Here is a 21,997-nt window from a genome sequence, read left to right on the forward strand (position 1 = left end):
TTAAAAAATAGACTAACCCAAATGGCAAAAGAGGTCCAAAAAGGCAATGGGGAGAAGAATGCCTTAAAAAGCAGAATTGGCCAAATAGAAAGGGAGGTCTAAAAGCTCACTGAAGAGAATAATTCCTTAAAAATTAGAGTGGAGCAAATGGAAGCTAATGACTTTATGAGAAATCAAGAAACTATAAAAACAAAACCAAAAGACAACAGGAAATATCTCATTGGAAAAACAACTGACCTGGAAAATAGATTCAGGAGAGATCATTTAAAAAAATTTTGGAGTGCCTGAAAGCCATGATCAGAAAAAGAGCCTAGACATCATCTTTCAAGAAATTATCAAGGAAAACTCCCCTGATATTTTAGAACTAGAGGAGAAAATAGATATTGAAAGAATCTACTGAGTTACCTCCTGAAAGAGATCCCAAAAGGAAAGCTCCCAAGAATATTGTAGCCAAATTCCCGAATTCCCAGGTCAAGGAGAAAATATTGCAAGCAGCCAGAAGGAAATAATTCAAATATTGTGGAGCCATAGTCAGGATAACACAAGATTTAGCAGCTTCCACGTTAAGAGATTGTAGGGCTTAAAATATGATATCCCAGAAGTCAAAGGCACTAGGATTACCAATAAGAATCACCTAGCCAGCAAAACTGAGTGTAATCCTTCTGGGGGGGAAAATGGACATTCAATGAAATAGAAGACTTTCAAGCATTCTTGATGAAAAGACTGGAGCTGAATAGATAGTTTGACTTTCAAATACAAGAATCAAGAGAAGCATGAATATCATAACGGCCTTATTAAAGTTGAACTGTTTACATTCCTACATGGAAAGATGATATTTTTAATTTATGAGACCTTTCTCAGTATTAGGGTAGTTGGAGGGAATATGTATATGTACACATACGCATGCGTGCGCGCGCACACACACACACATATCTATCTATATACATATATACACATACATATATATACACATGTACATATATACACGTGTATGTGTGTGTATATATGCATCTATGTGTATATATACACATGTATATATGACAAATGGCACAGTGAGTCGAATATGAGCGGATGATATCTAAAAAATAAAATTAAGGGGTGAGAGAGAGGAATATACTAGGAGAAGGAGAAAGGGAGAGGTAGAATAGGGTAAATTATCTCACAAAAAGAGGCAAGAAAAAGCTTTTACAATGGAAGGGAAGAGGGGGGAGGGTGAGGGAATGAGTGAATCTTCCTTTCATTGAATTTGGCTTGAGGAGGGAATAACACACACTCAGTTGGGTATGAAAATCTATCTTACCCTACAGGAAAGTAAGGAGGGATGATAGAAGGATGGGCAGATTGGGGGAGGGGATAATCAAAAGTAAACACTTCTGAGGAAGGACAGGGTCAAAGAAGAGAAGAGAATAAATGGGAGCCTGGGATAGGATGGAGGGACATATAGTTAGTCTTTCACAACATGACTGTTATGTAAGTGTTTTGCATGACTACACATGTATGATCTATGTCAAATTGCTTGCCTTCTCTATAAAAGTGGGTGAGGAGAGAGGAAGGGAGAGAATGTGGAACTCATAGTTTTAAAAACAATTGTTAAAAATTGTTTTTATATGCAACTGCAAAATAAGATATACAGGCAGTGTTGTATAGAAATCTATCTTGCCCTATAGGAAAATAGAAGGGAAGGAGATAAGAGGAGTGGGGTAATAGAAGAGAGGCAGGTTAGGAGAAGGGGTAATCAGAATGCATGCTGTCAGGGTAGGGGGGAGGGGAGAGTTGGGTCAAAAATTTGCAACTCAAAACCTTGTCGAAGTGAATGTTGAAAACTAAAAATAAATTAATTAAAAAGAATACTGATAACATTTTAATATATATGGTAAACAGAAAGTTTGACCTTAATGAGTACCTCATAATTAGTTTTTAATATCTTCCTTGCATTTCTTCTGCATCTTTTATATTTGTTTTTCCATTGGGTTCTGGTCTTTTTGTTACAGATACCCAAAAGTCTTTCAGTTCATCAAATGTCTTTTTTTTTTCCATTCAGGATCATACTCAGCTTTGCTGGGTAAGTTATTCTTGTACCTAGCTCCAGCTATCTTGCTCTATGAAATAGGATGTTCCAAGAGCTATGTATGGTCTAGAAGCTACTAGAAAATATCCATTCTAGGGGTCAGAATGACCTGAGTTTGAGACACTTAACTAGCAGTGTGACCAAGGCCAAGTCACTTATTCTATCTCAATTTGCCCTCATCTGTAAAATGTGAATGAGTCCATATTCCCACAGGGTTGTTGTAAAGATCAAATAAAATACTGTACAAAATTTAAAGTACCATATTAATGTTAGCTGTTACTACCTGAAATAAGTGCCAGCTAGTCCATAAAGAAAGTGTGATTTTCATGTTTGTTTTTAGAAATATTGGGTTTCTCAATTTCTAACTTTCAATGCCTTGTGGATTTTTTCTCCCCCTTAAAATCTATCTAGCGCTCCCTAAGGAACTTGGTGGTATAGAGTCAGTAATAGGATGTTCACCCTTTCAACTTCACATTACTGCAGAGCACTTGTGTAGTACTGTATACTTTACCAAGTACTTTACACTTATTTATTCTTTATAGTGTCTTTGAGACAAAGCATTTCACACATGAGGAAGCTAAAACTCAAGAGAGGTTAAGTGACTTGCGTAGGGCAGTTAATTATTATTATACAATTATATAGCATCTTTCCTCCAAGGAGCTCACTGTATTTCAAATCTGAAAGATGAAATAAATATTGAGTTTGAATGATAGTCATAAGCATAACCCAGTCATTGTACTTTTAGTAGTTTATTTCCTGCTACCTACAAACATATTCAGGTTTTCTCTTGGGCTGTCATCCTGTGTTTCTGATTTTCTTTCCAAAGTCCTAGAAAAAGTCATTTGCACTCATTGCTTTCACTTTTTGCCCCCACTCACTCCTTTACACCTTGCAGTTTAGCTTCTGACCTCATCACTTGACTGAAATTACTTCCAAAATGAAAGATGACAACAACTCTCTAAAGTTATCAGCGGTATCTTAATTACTTTCCCCCCCTCAATCTTAGTGCTTCTTACTCTTCTTGGACACTCTCCTCTGGGTCTTTGTCATTGCTATCACCTGATTCTCCTTCTACCTCTCTGGCCATTCCTTCTCAGTCTCCTTTGCTATACCATCAGTCATATATTGAGCCTTAATTGCCAGCCTGATTCTCTGTCCAGGGTCCTCTTTTCCTGTGGGGCTCATAGATCTAGACCTAGAAAAGGCCTTAGAGGCCTCTCATTTTAGAGATAAAACTAAGGCTAAGTAGTTAAATGATTTGCTCATGGTAAAACAGTATCTGAGATAGGATTTGATCCCTGATCTTCCTGACTGTAATTCTGTTGCTGTACGTACTGCTCTGTACTTCATCTCTTCTTCTGCTCCCACACTTTCATTGATCTCATCAGCTCCCTGGGGTTCAGGGTCATCTCTGTGCACATAGATTGAACATAGTCAGCTTTAGCCTCTTTCCTAAGCTTTGCTCCTTCACCAGCTGTCTGTTAGACCCTTCCCACATGTCTCATAGTCATCTCAGACTCAACAGGTCCAAGACTACTCTACCCCCTTCAAAACTTGCCTGTTTCCTATCAATAGCATCACATCAGTGGGGTACAGAATTAAAGGAAACTTGAAGTAATATAACTGTTTAGTAATAGTAACTTAATGACATCATTAGACAAATTATGCTATGCTGTGAATTCAGGGTAGCTTACATTTGTCCAAAAGTATTTTCATGCCTATGGAACAACATTACCTGGCTGCCAGCCAGTAGAGAGTTTTCCCACGATAACATTCTGGCAGAGCCTACAAGTTATAGACCTGTGTTTTTAATTCACACTTATTCTAATAAACAATTATTTTGGTGATGTTTCCAGATAAGGTAATGGAAATAGCACAAATGATTGAAATTCACAGATAATGCAAAGCCTTCAGTTTACATATTTTCTTTATGTATTCTATGATGAGGCTTTTTTAAGGATTGTTAATGAGAAGCAAAATTGAATAATCTGAATTTTGCTACTTCTTCCTCCTTAATCTCTTATGAAGGTCGAAAGCAGTAAAATTTGTCTAAAAGGCAGAGAGCAGGAAAGAGAGCTTTAAGTGAAAAACTGACAGAAATACTCCTGAGTACTCTAGAATTGACCACTTAATGCTATTTTATGGATATTGGATCCTTATGCTAAAGTAGAATTCCATATTGGGTAGGTCTACTTGAATATCATCCAGCGACATGGACTGTGGAAATTTTTGCTTGATCCGAATAAGCCTTCATGAAACCCAAGTTCACTTCTACATAGAATAAATGGTTTTTCGAATTTTTGTTGATGAATGAATTTAGAACATAGAAAACTATATACTGACTTACTGAATTGGGAGTTCATGAATATGCATAATGTAGTAGAAAAGACTCTGGACTTTGTTTCAGGAGACCTGAGTTCAAGTTCTTGCTCTGCTGTTTACTCTCTATACAGGGGATTCCAAAAGTATATGGCTTAGAACTGCACTAAGACTTTTGGGACACTTGGTAGTGAACTCGTTCAAGGAACTTGCTTTCAGGCCTCAATTTCATCAACTCTAAAATAAAGAGATAAGATTAGATGATCCTCCAGATCTCTTCCTGCTATGATATTTTAGCTACATGTTATTTTTTGATGAGCTCGGATTACCTTATTTTAAAGCATCTTCCTTAGGAAGTATTCAGTGATATAAACAAACCTTGAGAATAGCTATCCAAGAAGGGCTTCCATTTGTGTCTGTGTTTTAGTGTCATAGTACAAGATTGCCATGGATCCAGATCTGGAAGGGCCTCAGATGCCATCAGGTCCAACACCTTCATTTTGCAGTTGAGGACAATAAGGTTGGGGAGCTTGAATAATTTACCTGAGGCTTCACAAACAAGATGATCCAGGCTCTGGATCAGGTCCTCTGGGCTCCACAGACAGAGCTCTTCATTGAGATAATACTTTTCTATTCATAGATATTTTTGATATAAAAAGATTTCTCTGGTGATGTCAGACAAGGGGGATGTTTTATTGCAGGAAAAAATTTCTATTTTCTTATTTTGGGCCTTTCTACTAAAACTCATTTAAAAGAATGTCTTTTCAATTAAAATATATTAAAATATCTTTATTCTCTTGCTTCATTTGTTCTTCAATTTGCAATTTGTCTCCTTTGCCCCTTTTCATTTCTTCTCTTAATTATGTCTTTATGACCTTTTTCTTAAAATATGTCTTCAATTACATAATGCCCAATTAAATAATATATAAGTTTTGAGGGACTTTGAGCTTTGTCCTCTAAGCTCATTCAGTTTCTTGAAATCACATTATGTATAGTATTGTGTAGCATTATAGCCATTTCCCTTACCAGCATCATTTTAAAAAAATTATAAAATTTGTTTTTAAAAAATACTAAAAAGCCACACAGGGAGGCAGCATAGTCTAGTAGAAGGAAAACTGGACTAAAAATAAAGAGTTCTGGGTTCTAGTTCCTGTACCACTTCTAATTGTTACAGCACCCAAATTAAACCATGATTTCTTGGCCTGTAAAATGGGATTCTACTTTCATCTACCTACCCTGCAGTCTTTTTGTAGGAGAAATGAGATAGCTCTTTTTTTATTTCCTTGGAAGATGAGTATGTATGAATTCAGACTGTAATACTTTTCATTTAATTCACAAACACATCAATTTGCAAATTAATGCATTAATTTATACAGTGAATTTAAGGGGATCTAACTTAAATACACATAAGGAAAAAAACAAAGCTAATCTATGCACTTTTCCTATTTGTATTCAGAGCTAATAATTATGTCTCAATACCTGAAATACACTTGAAAACTTGAGGTTAGAAAAATAAGGAAGGACGCCAATTGATGGTAGGAGAAAGAGCTTCCTCTACCACTTTTGGAATATTGCTCTCTTTTGCTTTTTTGAGGGGGGGGTAGTTATGTTAAGACTGGTCTTTCCCCAATTAACAAAATCATTGGCAGTTCTGGGGACATAATGTTAGGTCAAAGACAGGAAGAAAAATTAGGATTTACTCCCTAATCTGGGGGACAACTGAGAGGTGACATTACTATCTATTTTGTTAGCAATAATTCTTTGTAATAAATAACTTTAAAAGTTTATTTCTAATCTTTACTTTTGCAGAATTTAAAAAGGCCCTTTTCAACTTGATTCTATTAGAAGGATAAATGTTTTTCTCTTTTCAATGCATTATTTTCCCCTTATTCCCTCTCCACCTTAACTCATTTTTACAAATTTTTCCTTGGTTAAAATATCTTTTCCCCAGACTTGTACAACATCCTCCCATTCCCTTTTTTCTCAAGTCTGATTGGAGGTCCATAAACATTGAAACAGCCTAATAATGATCTGTCGATTTATAATGTTGAATTTTAGAAACAAATACATGGGACCTCTGCCTGTCCTTTATGCACAGGAGGATTTTTATTCTCTTTTCAGTTAAAAACAAGCTTTGTCTGTTTTTAGCTCTTCTTTCAGTCAGTTGTTTATATTCTTAGTAAGCCATCCTTCTAAATACAACTAACTAATTTGCCTTCCAATTTCCCCATTGAAAATGGGCAACTGCAATATAACCAAATTTTAGTTCAGCATAGTCTCACAATTGCCCAAAATGTAGGACTATAGCGTACATCCAAATGGATAGTTCCAAAACATCCTTATTGAAGTTTTAGTAGTAGTAAAACAGATTTTAAGAGTATGGATGTTAATTTGATTTTTCATTTGTTTATTTTAGATTTTTTTTCTTTAGTGTATATAATACAGTATTTAGCTATGCTTTTCTAATACAAAAGAGCAAATAGACTATGAGTCCAGCCACACCAGACTTAAATCCTGAACTTGTAAAAGACATTTAACCTCCAGGTGCCCCAGTTTCTTTCCGTGTACAAAGGAAAGTAGAATACTTACTAGCTGATGCCTGAGAAGTAATGTGGTATAACACTTTCAGGTCATCAGAAGAAATGATAAATCATAGAATCTATATTTGGCTTTGTACTCAGTATTTGATACTGTTTATTGATTGTAATACTGATACATAATACTGCTATTAAATTTGCAAGTTTTTTTTTTAGTCTTTGACTTTAGAGAAATCAATAGGCCAAACTTCCTGCATAAGAAGTTGGGAATAAAATGCATACTTGAAACGTGGATTAATAGAATTCACTGTATTTTACCTAACATATGCAGCTTATAATACATGTGTTTCCTTTGTTGGATAAAGGATGTCTAATTTCCATTACCATGTTATTCGCCTGCATCAGGATGAATAAATAAAGTTACATTTTTATTAACCAAACTTGAAAACAAGGTAGATATATTATACACTTGTGTAGAATTTATTGGATAATTTTTTTTTTTTTTGGTGATGAGTATTTAAAATCTGCCATGTTAGAACCTGGAGAAATGTATTCCCTCTTGTGTGGAAAGCAATACAGTGCTGAAATATTCCTCCTTAATTTTGATCAGAATGAACAAAAGTGTCTGTGTTTATTCCTGCCTAATGCATCACAAATCTGCTGACATGCTAACCTTGGAGTCTTGGCTGGCGTTAATCAGGCCTGTGCACCGGCAGGAAAGATGTACCTAATGCACTCCATCAGTGCAGTTTGCATATGGAAGTTCTCACAGGGGAGCTGCCCTGTGCCAGCTGAGGGTTACCTGCCCACTGCAGTTATTGTATGTAATTATCGAACCAATCTGTTCAGCCCAGCAGGGTTTAGATGGTAATCATGAAGCAACACTTTGGAAAAAGAAAGATGTAAGGCACTCTCCCCTTCTCTCATCAGTTATGTGAAGTTCTAACCACTCTTAAAGCTGTTTTAGTAAAGTAATACCTCTGTATGCTGAGCTGTTAAATGAATGCCACTTGAAGTTTCTTAAGGCCTAGTCAAGTTGTTATTTTGCGTTTGTTGTTTATATTCTTTTAGAACATTATACATACATACACACACACATACATACATACATACATATACATACACATACATACATACATACATACATACTTCTGTCTGTATTTTAATCTTTCTGTAGCTACCTTAAGAATGTTTTTGAAACAGTTGGATTAATTGTAATACACCAGATAATAACAGTTCTGTCCATTTGGAGGTTTTAAGATAATGTGGCTTGAATGGAGTTCAGCATTCCCATGTCGTTCTCTTTGGAATAGAACCCATGGTTGCCATTAGGAAAAATAACAATGTGCTGTCAGCAGGTGTTAGACTTTTTTTATAGCTGTACAAAAAATGGCCTGAAGCAAAAAAAAAAAAAGATTCATATAAAGTTTAACTTAATGTTAATTGCTAGAAAATATAAATGAGGACATTTGTTATATACTCTGGAATAGTGAGATTTTGTGTATATTGAATTATTTACCAAATGATGTCAATGGACAAGGTTACTATGAAAATTAGAGATAGCATGGATATAAAATGTGGAATTTTAGACAAAAATTCACATTGAAAAAAATCCAAGCTAAGAAGTTTTTGAAACTTCTATGATTCTCGTACCTAGGTAATTCAAAAAGAATAAATGTAAGACACTAAATGAACCAAGTAATACAAATGTAGCAGGAGCAGGAATAGAAAAGAAAGAAAACAGAATGTCTAAATTATCTCCTGACTGTGTGAATCAACTGGAAGAAAGAATAGAAGATGGGGAAGATTTAAAGATCAAACGCATTTTGAGAATTTGGGAGCAGGCCTCTATCTTTAAACCTAAACAAACCATTATTCTATGAGGAAAATGTTAAGGCTTGTTATTCGAGCTTGGCAGAATTCTGCTGACATAGTCTTTTGTAACAAAATCCTTAAAGTTACCATTTGGAGGCCTATCCAAGTCACCCTGACTGGTACTGCCTTCTCTCTAAGATTGCCTTCCATCTGAGATTACTTTCCATTTACTCGGTATTTTTCTTGTTTGTACATAGTTGCATGTTGTCTCCTTTTCTCCTTGACAACAGAAATCTACTTTTTCCCTTTCTTTTTATCCCTAGGACTTGTCACAGTGCCCTACACATGTAGTAAGCACTTTATAAATGATTGTTAATTGACTAGAATTCTTCCACTAATTCTATTTGAGCAGTCAATGATATTTTGTGATAAATAAAACAAGTATATGTGTAATATTTTTGTATAACAAGTGATCTCCAGGTGTGAAATAAGGTTAATAAAAAGTTAGCAATAAAGAAAAAGTGTCTTTCTACTACAGTATTTTAAAAGAGATGCATTGTATGTGGTTTCCCATGTGACCTGGGGCTGGTCACATTCTCTTTTTGAGCCTCAGTATCCAGAACTGTAAAATCAATTTAATAATATTTTATAAATTATATAACATATACTTGTATTCTGTTTGTTTTTTCATGGTAGCACAATTCTTTATTCATAGTAAGTACTTATGAATAGCTCTGATGTATAAATGTTGAGATGGCTCTTTTCTTATGTTAGAGAGATAATGTGGATAAGGGATTAGAGATGATAATATGCTTTTAATTAGCTACATATACTGTTTATATTATTTTGTTCGCCTGTTAGACCAATATTTCTTTCTTTTTATATAGAAGCGAAAGAAAGAAGTAGAGGAAAGCATAGCATCAGGTGCTGAAGATATGGAAATTTCACATCAAAATATATCGGAGGGATCTCAAACTCGTAAGTTGAACACAAACTTCCTTTGCTTCTTCCATACTTGGCACTTGGGTTTTCTCATCATAGACAAGTATTGAAAGTATCTGTTTAGGTGAGAGAATTAACTTTTTATGCTAAAATTGCTTGCCATGAAAGTAGTTTTCTTAATAAAAACACTAAATATTTATAGCATTTTGTAATTTTCAAAATGCTTTCCCATGCAGTATCTAATCTAATCCTCACAATAGCCATTTGGTTTAGATAGGGCAGGTACTTTCTCCATTTTACAGTTGAGGAAGCTAGGTCTTCCTTACCTCTCCTTTGCAACTTATGAGTTCTATCAGCATATTTGTTATTACTTTGAATTGTTACTTTAAAAACATCAGTCATATAAGGTATCTCAGAAAGTGTTCTCAGAGCTATAATTAAAGCAGAATTGACACAAGACTCCGTATGTGTTCTTACGGTCAAATTAATGATTTATCCATTCATAGATATTTTGTGGGAAGACATGGTAGATGTTTGCTCTTCCTGAAACCTGCCTGTATGCCCTGAACATTATCCCTAGCTTTTCATTCACAACCTCTCTCTCATTTATTACCTAATCCTTTTGTACTTTTAAACAACACTCATATTTATACTTGAGATATCTCATATAGACAGTATATTTAGTTAACACTATGGAGGGTAAACATTCCTTCTTTACATCCTGTTTCCGTCTTCTATCTTCCCACTGTTCTTCCTTCTTGTTCATTTTGCTGTTAGAAAGTGATACATTCGAAGGATCACTGCATCGAGGCATATCTCAGCCAGAGACTAGCAGCAGCAGCTACAACAGTGAGTGGAAGAAAAATTTAGGAATAGTAATAAAGAGAGGAATATTCATTTTTAAATACCTTCAATTTTGATGTAAGTGGCAGGTTTAGCTTAGACCGAGAGTATTATAGTAGAGTTGATATTTAAGGTTTGAAATTATTTCATAGCTACATAGGAAACTCACATGGTTGTTCTTAACTATACTTACGTACGTACATACATCTGTTTTACATATAAAGTAAATTAGGAGCATTTTTATTTAATTGAAATTTCAGTTGTATTTTATTATAGGATTTTATGTATCTTTTCTTTATCTTTTCTTAAGTAAAGAAATAGGGCATTGGGGAAAGAATAGGAATAAATGCTTCTAAAGTTGGGGAGCAGTTCTGAACTTGAAATTGGTTGAAATAACTCTGAGTTGAGAAGTTTTAACCAAATTCTTCCTTATTCAAATTAGTGCTTTGGTTTGTCGCATCTAAATGTCCGTTTTTCCTCGGTAGATTATCTTTTCTCTGAAATAGCAGACTAGTTAAGATAATCTGATAGCCAGGTGTTCATCGATTAAATAAGCTTCAACTGAGATGGCTCAGTGATGGCAGCTACTTGAGAGGGACATTCTGAGGAGAGAGATTTAACATCATTCACCAGGTTAAGAAAACTTTAGTCAGAAAGAGAACACACTTCCATTTTGTTTTGCTGTGTACATAATACGATTCAGTTTGCCTTTTGAGGCTTTCACATTTAGTGTCACAAAAGTATTTCGAGAGTAGTTACCTCCATCAGTAGTTCTAGAAATGGCAGTTTCTTCATTAACAATTTTATTTTCAATCACAATTTGTAGTTTATAATATGGTAGGAGATTTTGCTCACCATGGGATCTTTTAGAATGCTATACAAGGCAAAATGGGAGCAGCTTTCTTTTAATATCTATTTAGACCATTTAAAAATATGTATTATTTCCCTGATATACCTAAACTCATTTTGAATAGTTGGTGGTCCATTGTGTAAGAACATATTCTGAAAGCTTTCAAAATGTGTATTGTTCGGGTTTTCACTAAAAGAGAGAGGGGGATGATTGAGTTTGTTCCCAAGAACACAGTTCTTTAATACTTTCATTTTTATGTGAGACATAATTTTTACCAGTTGAGATTTTTTTTTTGGCTAAAAATACACTCCCCCACCCAACACAAAATATAAAAATCATGTATAGTCTATTCACTATCAGTACTAATTTTTTCAGAATTGTAGTAAAAATTGGTTAATAACACTTATATATATGTATATATGTGTGTATGTATGTTTTACTCCCTGCTATTACGGATGTTATTTTTTAAAAATCTTGAACTTTGGGACAAGAACTAAATAAAGAGATTAATTGCATTGTATTTTTGGTGGAACAAAGAGGTTTTCAAGAAAAAAAGCAAAATGTCAAGAAACCTCAGCTATTATTACATATTTCACAGTCATGTTGAAATGTCTTTTGCTCTTTTCAAACACCTAGTTTTGCACATTTTCTTAACATTTGGAATACTTTTGTACATTTATTAGTAATAGTGAATAAATGATTATATTTTATGTAAGAACAAAAATTAAAATAATTTCTTTTAGAACTTCATACCATTATGCTTTTCTGGACCATTTTGCCCACATAAGCATTAGAGCTGACACTGTGAAAATGTTAGACCTCATAGGTACAGTAAGTCTCCAAGGTAGATATTATTTATACCCACTGTTGGTGATGACAAGATGTGGCCAGTAATATATTAAATAAAGGGAGGGATATGTGATAAAAATAAAGTATCAGTGATTAATCACTCTTGAGGCTTACTATACTATAGGTTATGGAGGCACATTAAGAATTATATTGAAGGCACTTTACAGATGAGAAGCTTGCTTTAAATAGATGATTCTGAAATTGCTTTTGAAATTTTGAAGAAGAGGTAAAGAAACAGTTTTTAAAATGATCAAAATATCACCTTTGGGTTACATGACCAGGCAGATGACAAATTAGTCATGGTCTCCAAACATTAGTGGTATGGTGGTAGATGTTTAACAGTTAGCTCTCTGCAAGTGCAGGACACACTCTTATTTTTAATTTACATTATTAACATTTTCTCCAATACTTTCTTAAGTCTAGACAGTCAACAAAATAAATGAAATTGATTTGTAATGCTCACACTGAAAATTTTATCAATTGGCTCTTACCAACAACTACAAGCTGGCTCCAGCACAGTTGTGCCAAATATCTTCACATATCACCCCTCAATGAATTTTGTAATAGAAATTAAAACTGCAGATATCCATAGAAGAAAGAATCCCTGATAGGACAAAATCCTTTATGAATGTCTAATTTTCCAGTAGAGTGTTTACTCAGGGCCTCTCGCTTGCCAGCTCCTCCTTCCTATACCATAGCAGGAGCACAAGCAAACTTGTTCAGAGCTCAACTCTAGACTAGGATTCCTTTTGCTAAATGACTGCTCATGTACCCTGCACTTGGCAAGAAGCGGCAATCAAGTGGAACAGGAAGCAGAAAGGATGCTGGTATAAGTGGTTGGATCAGGCCTGAAGGAAAGGGTCCTAAACCCAGCTGGGGCCTGACCATGCTTAGCCAGAGGTTACTTAGGGAAGGGATCCAGGCCAGCAAACCTTTTAACTTCCCCAGCGAGAGGAACCTAAGCCATATTTATACCTTAACCTTGGGAATCTACTCACTAGCGAAGGTGGGAAGCCGACATTGAGTAATGGGGAATGTTTTATAAAAGGCTGTCAAAAGTAAGTGCCTCAGAAACCTCGCAGGAAAAGAAAGAAATCAACAAGAGAGATCCTAAAACCAGAAGGAAGAATGAGTAAACTTCAAAGAATACAAAACTCTCCTTCCAAATAGCATTATGTAAAGGAAAGTAAACCGATGATGTCTAGATTCCCAAGAGATCATGAAACAGGAAACTCCAGATTCATTCAAAAAAGAAGTAAGATACAGAAGAAATTGGGAATGAATGTAGCTCAGAAATTAGAACTCTCAATGCCCAATTGTTATTTTAGTGAATGAATTAGAAACAATTTGAATATATGAAGGAGAATCTCAAAAGAAGTGAAAGAGAAATGAACAGATTTGGAACACAAAAGTACCAAAGTGGAGGAAAATCTGGCAAAATTATTATCATAGAGTTGTTATGACAGGTTTGAAAGACTGACTTAGGAGATCATTAAATGATAAAACAGAGAAATGAGGAAAAGACTTACTGGAACATAAGGAATTCCTTTTCCTCTCAGCAAGTTCCTCCCAGCACATGTGACTTAGGCTTCCTGTGACATAAGCAGGTCACATACCTATCAGTGGGTCGGAAAGATCTTCAAATCTAAATTGTCATTACACCTTCCTCCAGGTGAATCTTTATCTTTTGCAGAATGGAGTTGCAGAGTGGGAGCTTGCGTAAATGGAGAGAGGGAAGATAGGGGACAGAGGGTAACAAGTGATACCAAATCCATAGCGGAACAGTGAGCTAAAGGTAATTCCAGTTGTCTCCAAGCAAGTAGGGATGTGACTAAAATAGGAGGTATTAATACAAGGGTCTAGAAAGAGGAAGGGGCCTTACCCCAATGAGGGAGATAGTGATGCTATCATAAGAAAGTACTCACATGAGAGAAGAGACATGTATTTGAAATGGAAGATGGAGACCTCATCATGACAGTAATCTGAAGGAGTTTGTGCATTGGGAGGCCACTCTTTAGGACAACTGGTTCCCAGAATAGTGGGGAGAACATAGAAGTAAGGGTAGATAACATTTCCTTTGAAAAGGAGTTTGATCATAGTGGGCATAGAGTAGGGCTTGCTGTAGGATTTGGGATACATAACAATTTTTACAACAGCACTCTTTCTTATGTTGGTACCCTCACAAATTGATATTTCTAAGAATCAAGAAGAACAAAGGGTAAAATAGGAAGAATAAGGCAAGATCTGTAAATGCAATAACATAGAAATTTGTTGGAGGAGGGGCCTTTAAACCTGGTAATCCAGGAGCTTTAAACCCATGAAGGACATAGAATAAAGAAGGACAACATGAAAGTATAACACATCAGAAAATTCAGAGTACACTGGAAGAGAAAAGAAATAGTGAAGGAAACAAAGCAAAGAAAATCTCAGGAAAACAAAATTAGTGAAAGTAAAGTCAAACTAATGAAAATAAGTGGCAGGAAGATTTTGAACTAACCACTTAATTGAATGGGAAAAGGGGTGGGACAAAAGAGGAAGAAGAAATATATCAATGAAAGAAAAATCAAATATTTAAAATCCATGACTAGGGAAAAGTTAAGCATGTGCAGGTTACTGGGAGAGCAGCTGTGGGCATAGATTTGCATAAAATTAGGATTTTTTGTGAAGAGCAAATGAGGTAGTATTTGTAAAATGCTTAGCACAGTATATGGCACATAGTAGGTGCTATATAAATGCTAGCTATTATTTTACTAAAATTAATCACAGGGGGAAAGCAAAAAATGAAAACAAACAAAAAAAAGCCTTTTAAATTAATAGCTATAAACAAGAAACCTATGTGGTGCTTCTAGGAGATATAGATAATGAACCAATATTAATACTAAACATGTACCAAATGACTTTTTAAATTTATAAATTAAAAAGTTAACCTAATTTAAAAAAGATATGGAAGGAGCACAATAATAGGAGACACTAAAGTTCTCCCAGCTCCAGATAAAACTAAGAAAGATCAGCAAAAGGAAAATATAGAATTGAACAAATACTTGGGAGAATTTAGAACTAACAGACTTATGGTATCTGAATAGGAATGTTGAAGAATAAACGTATTTCTCAGGACCACATGATACTTTAAAAAAATAGAACATGTAGGACACAAAGAAATAATAAATAAATGTTAGAGAAAGTAGAAATACTACGCATATCCTGTATGTACAGTAGTGCAATCAAAACAGGAAGTACTAACAAAATACCAGATTTAAATGCAACCTTACTAATAATGAGTGAATCAGAGAACAGTGAAAACATAATATTTATACAATAAAGCTACATCAATCATCAGGAAAAATATCTTTGAGAATACAAATTAACAAAAAAGATTAATGAACTGTATGTTCAATTTTAAAAACCTAGAAAATAAACTTGAAACAAACAGAAAAGAGGACATTTTGAAAATTAGAGGGGAAATTAATTGAAACAAAAGTAAGATAGACTTGAGAAAGGAAACTTATAAGCTAGTTCTTTGAAAACACTAGCAAAATATATACACTCATATCTAATCTGCTTAGAAAGAGGGATCAAAATTGAATTAACTAAAATTGAACTATGTAAAAATCGTAACTTAGAAGACATAAAAGTGATCAGGACCCATTATAGTTGTATGTCAGCAATACTAAATATTTAAAAGAAATAGAAGATTATCTACAAAAATACAAAATACATGATTTAACACCAAATGGAGATTTTAATCAAGTTTTAGAACAGGAAGTTGAAGTAGTTGTAAATGAATGACCAAAACAGGGAGGAGATCCTGGTCTTTCTAGTCTGTTTCATATACAAGAAGATTTTGTCAAACTTTTGAAGAACAATTAATTCTTATATGTCATCAATTGTTTTCAAAAATTAAGAAAGAAAAAAAATATAGTCCTAATACTGAAACCAGGGAAGTATAAAGTAAGGCAAGAACTACAGTTTGATATTATTAATAAATAAATGATTCAAAAATTAAAAATAAAGACAATAAAAGACTAACAACATATGTATTCATTATGATCAAGTTGGATTGATGGCAGGCAAGCAAAGATGATTTGATTAAGTATTAGGAAAAGAACATAGTCATTCAAAACAAATCGCATGATTATATTAACAGTTATAGGAAATGGAAAAAAAAAACCCTTTGACAAAGTACAACATTCGTTTTTGCCAAAAAGAAAAAGCAAAGCTACAAATATCCATAGAAGAACCTTTTAAAACATAAGTAAAATTGGACTAGCTGACCTGCAAATTCCATTCTAGCTTTAAATCTTTGACCCTCTATTGAAATTTCATTCTTCTTGTATTATTAAAAGTAGAGACAATAAAGACAAATCAGCAGATTTTAGGAGTGTGAAATGATAAGTACCAGGTTACTTTCAGCCCTGGCTTAGGAATTTGTATGTTCTGTTTTGATTTGATTCCAATAATATTTCAATCTATGTGGGAAATTCCCTGGGTAGAAACTACCTCTGTTGATAAAAAATGGCCACTCTTAGAGAGTTATCTGGGGATTGATAGGTTAAGTGATTTGCCCTGAATCCCAGAAACAGTACTTGAAACCAGTGTTTCTTATATCCAAGGTTGGCCTTCTCTCTACCACTTCACACTGCTTCATCTGGTGTGATGGGTAATGGATATTCTTCCAAATGCTTTGATGTTAGAGAACATTCCAAGCTCTAGAGACAGCATTCCCTAGCCTGGGACTCATATGAAAAGTACCTTTCATTGAATAGATACTCAACATTTGTTGAATAAATGAATGAATGAATAACTTAATACTGAAACATTTATTAAGCATCTACCAGGCACCATGCACTCTGCTAGGAAATAGGAATATGAAGACAAAAATGAAAACTTGAAACCAGTCTCTGCTCTTAAGAAGCTTATGATGCATTAGAAATGTATCAACGAATGATTCTGTCCTTATTATCTTTTGCTAGAATAATCTTCCTTCCCATAAATTTGGTCATGTAATTCTACTGATCAAAAAACTTTAGTGATTCCCTAATACCTTTCAAATAAAGTTCAGATTTCTCTATCTCCTATTTAATCAAGGCCCTCTACAACCTGGCATCACCCTCCCTTTCCTACCATATCTAACATTCTTCCCAAGAAAGGCCAAGGTCACCTGCTGCATCTTGCATTATCGCCAGTTGTTTTGACCTTTGTCTTGCTACTGGACTCCAGTACCTCGGAAGGAGGGAGCAAGGCTGACGACTTTGCATAGTTCAGCCTCACTCAAATCCAATTTACACGCAAGTCAAGATTGTGATGACGCTTGTGATGTCATGACAGACAAACAATCACAATAACCAAAAACTGGCCTCATGTACAGTGGGGAAACTTTAGAAGCTTTCCTGTAAATACAGGAGTAAAGCAAGTCTACCCTTTTCCCCACTCTTGTTTGACAGAAATTTTGAAATATTAACAATAATAAGAAAAAAACACAGTCAAGGAAAAGACAAAACCATTCTCACTTACTAGTAGCATGATATTTTTTGGAGAGAATCATCAAAAATCAGCAGAGAAGCTAATTGAGACAATACTTTCAGTAAAGTAGAATGTAAAACAAACCCAGAGAAATTAACGGCCTTTCTAATACAGCAATATTGTTGTTGTTTTAAATCTGGGAGAAAATAAAAATGAGAGTCCCATTCAGAATGACTACACAACAGGTGAAAAATCGGAAAAAAAGTCTACCAAGGTACATGCGGTACCCATAAAGATTTAAGTCCAAATGCTCCTTAAAGAAATAACGATTAACTTAAATGAACTAAGATCATTCAGCGCTCCTGGCTGTGTCACGCTAATGTAATACAAACAACAATACAGCCTAAATGAATTTATAGTGTTGTACGGAACTACCAAATGGTTACTTAACAGAGCTTGACAAAATAAATAACAAATAAGAAAGAAGAAGCATCTTGAATATCAAGGGAAATAATATGGAGGTAAGAGGGAGGAATGAAAGAAATAGCACTTACAGATCTCCAATTACACTATAGATCAGTAATAACTAAAACATTGAATCATTCAAAAAATACAAAGTAGGTCCAATGAATATACTAGTTAAGGAAGAATCAGTTGAACTCAATTATATAGTTCAGCTAACCTAAGAATATAAATTACTTAAGTGAGGAATACTGTATTTGAAAAGACTTTCTAGGAAATTTGGAAAATGTTTGGCAGAACTTAGGTTTATATCAGGGCTTTTAAGCTTTTTTTTCCCTTCTAATGGGCCCCTTTGACAGTTTGATGAAGCCTATGAGCTTATTCTTATAACATTGCCTTTAAATGCATAAAATACTGAGGATTACAATAAAAGCCAATTAGCGAAATATATTCATCAAAATTTTTGAAAACAAGTTTCACAGATTCCAAGTTAAAAACTTCTAGTTTATATCAGCATCTTATGACATATGATATAAAAGGTCAAGATAGATGTATGTCTTCAGTACAGAAGGAAAGATCTTTAATCAAACAAGGGGTAGAGGCAATCGATCTCAAAAGATAAAATAGGTAATTTCAATTATCTGATATTCTAAAGTGTTTGCATGAATAAAATGTATATATCTAGGATAAGAAGGAAAGTAACCAGTTGGGGGAAAGGTCTTTACATCAAATACTCTTGTTATAGCTAAGATATATATAGAGAACTGACGCAAATATGTAAGACCAAAGTCATTCCCCAGTGCATAAGAGGTTAAGGGATGTGGACAACCAATTTTCGAAAAGATAATTGTAAGCTATTAACAACCATATGAAAGAGTGTTCCACATACTATTAATAAGAGAAATACAAATCAAAACAACTGTAAGTTTTCATATCACACTCAGCAAGTTGGCAAAATGACAAAGGTTGGAAATAGTGTTTGAGTGCTTGTGGAAAGACAAACTTATGGTATATATGTAATAGTATCTTAATAATATATGTAATAATATGTTACTACTCTGTAAGAAACAGTGGATGTGATGAAAAATACAGAGAAGCATTAAAAGACTTATCTGAATTGTTACCAAATAAACTTAGCAGAACCAGAAATATATATATATATATATATATGTGTGTGTGTGTGTGTGTGTGTGTGTGTGTGTGTGTGTGTGTATTCACATGGTGACAATAATGTAAATGAAGAGAACAACGAAACAGTATAAATTGAATGTTGTGAAATCATAATGACCTAGATTGGCCCCAGTTTATAGGTATGAGAATGTACCTCCCTTCTTTTTAGAGGTGAGAGTGAGCGCAAGTTTGGAATACTTCATATAATATCTTGATTGATTATTAGTTAATTTTGCCAAACTACTTTTCTTCTCTTTTTAAAATTTGTTATAAGGGATGACTCTCTGGAGGGTAAAAGAGAGAAGAATATGTTGGGAAATATGAGTAGTATAAAACCCAAATATATCAATAAAATTTTAAAATAAAAATATATTTTCAGTGGTCAAGTTAAGCCTGTCAGGTAGGAAACATTTAATAGCTGGTTCTTGTTAGTTATATGTCATAAAAGATGCATGTTTTTGCCAGGACATAAATAACAGCTTGTACTTTGCAGGAAAGAAGACTAGTCTCTTTAATACAATTTTTGATTATGGACTACAGAATCGTTTTCACTCTGACAGTTATCTTGTATCATCAAAATGAGGTGAAAATTTGTTTTATTAGCTAATGTAGTTGTAGGTACTTATTCACAAATTTGCCCCCCTCTAAATCTTATATAGCAATCTTCTTAGATGAACTGCCCAACTTTTGTAAGGGTAGTTGAGTAGGAACCGGCATTTGCAATTTCTTGCCTGAAAAATACTCTTGGTGTCAAATGTAGCTTTTTATTCTAAATGTTTGTTATGGGAAAATCGAATTCTAGTGGAAGAGATTTCATCATCCCAGGACAACCCCAAATCCTGCCAGGGTTTAAGACAATATATTTAAATTAAAATTCTGAACTTGATGAATCTAACCTCAAAATAAATAAGAAAGAAGTTAAGGAGGTAAACAGAGTTTTAGAAAAGGCAGATATGATAGACCTCTGGAGAAAACTGAATGGGGATAAAAAGGAATATACTATCTTCTCAGCGGTACATGGCACATACTCAAAAATTGACCATGTACTAGGGCATAAAAACCTCACAATCCAGTGCAGAAAGGCAGAAGTAGTCAAAGCACACTTTTCAGATCATGATGCAATAAGAATTATTTGTAACAAAGAACCATGGAAAAATGAGCTAAAAATTAATTGGAAACTAAATAATCTAATTCTAAAGAATGAGTGGGCCAAAGAACAAATCAGAGAAACAATTAATAACTTCATTCAAGAGAATGACAGTAATGAAACAACATGCCAAAACTTATGGGATGCAGCAAAAGCAGTTCTTAGGGAAAGTTTTATATCCCTAAATGCTTACATGAATAAAATGGGGAAAAAGGAGATCACTGATCTGGGCATACAGCTGAAAAAACTAGAAAAAGAGCAAATTGAAAACCCCCAATTAAATACCAAATTAGAAATACTGAAAATCAAAGGAGAGATTAATAAAATTGAAACCAAGAAAACTATTGAATTAATAAATAAAACAAAGAGCTGGTTTTATGAAAAAAAAAACCAATAAAATTGATAAACCTTTGGTCAATTTGATTAAAAAAAAGAAAGAAGAAAATCAGATTACCAGTATCAAAAATGAAAAGGGTAAGTTCACCTCTAATGAAGAGGAAATCAAAACAATAATTAGGAATTATTTTGCCCAATTGTATGCTCATAAATTTGACAACCTTAGAGATGTGGATGAATATCTACAAAAACATAAACTGCCCAGGTTAACAGAAAAGGAAGTAAAATTTCTGAATAACCCCATCTCAGAAAAAGAAATTGAGCATGCCATCAATGAACTCCCTAGGAAAAAATCTCCAGGGCCAGATGGTTTTACATGTGAATTCTAGCAAACATTTAAAGAACAACTAATTCCTATACTTTGTAGACTATTTGGGAAAGTAGGTGAAGAAGGAGTCCTACCAAATTCTTTTTATGACACAAATATGGTACTAATACCCAAACCAGGTAGAGTCAAAACAGAGAAAGAAAATTATAGACCAATTTCTCTAATGAATATTGATGCAAAAATTTTAAATAAAATATTAGCAAAAAGATTGCAGCTACTTATCACAAGAATAATACACTATGACCAGGTGGGATTTATTCCAGGAATGCAAGGCTAGTTCAATATTAGGAAAACTATTAGCATAATTGACCATATCAACAACAAAACTAGCAGAAACCATATGATCATCTCAATAGACGCAGAAAAAGCCTTTGACAAAATACAACACCCATTCCTATTAAAAACACTAGAAAGCATAGGAATAAATGGAACCTTCCTTAAAATTATAAATAGCATCTACCTAAAACCATCAACAAGCATTATTTGTAATGGGGATAAGCTAGATGCATTCCCAATAAGATCAAGGGTGAAACAAGGATGTCCATTATCACCCCTACTATTCAATTTGGTACTGGAAACGTTAGCTGTAGCAATAAGAGAAGAAAAAGAAATTGAAGGAATTAGAATAGGAAAAGAAGAAACTAAATTATCACTTTTTGCAGATGATATGATAATTTATTTAGAGAATCCTAGAGAATCAAGTAAAAAGCTACTTGAAATAAAAAACAACTTTAGCAAAGCTGCAGGATATAAAATAAACCCACATAAATCCTCAGCATTCCTATACATTACTGACAAAGCCCAACAGCAA

The 21,997-nt window shown here is 34.0% G+C and overlaps 1 protein-coding gene across 1 annotated transcript in view; it reads left to right on the forward strand.

The window, feature by feature from the left end:
* Window positions 1-21,997, forward strand: part of VRK1 (VRK serine/threonine kinase 1) — a 146,054-nt gene that overhangs the window by 119,548 nt on the left and 4,509 nt on the right. The window contains exon 12 of the mRNA XM_036753066.1: window positions 9,627-9,717. Coding sequence (XP_036608961.1) covers window positions 9,627-9,717 — 91 coding nt within the window. The remainder of the gene's footprint in view (window positions 1-9,626; window positions 9,718-21,997) is intronic.

This window comes from Trichosurus vulpecula, chromosome 3 (assembly GCF_011100635.1).
Source record: "Trichosurus vulpecula isolate mTriVul1 chromosome 3, mTriVul1.pri, whole genome shotgun sequence".
NCBI lineage: Eukaryota > Metazoa > Chordata > Mammalia > Diprotodontia > Phalangeridae > Trichosurus > Trichosurus vulpecula.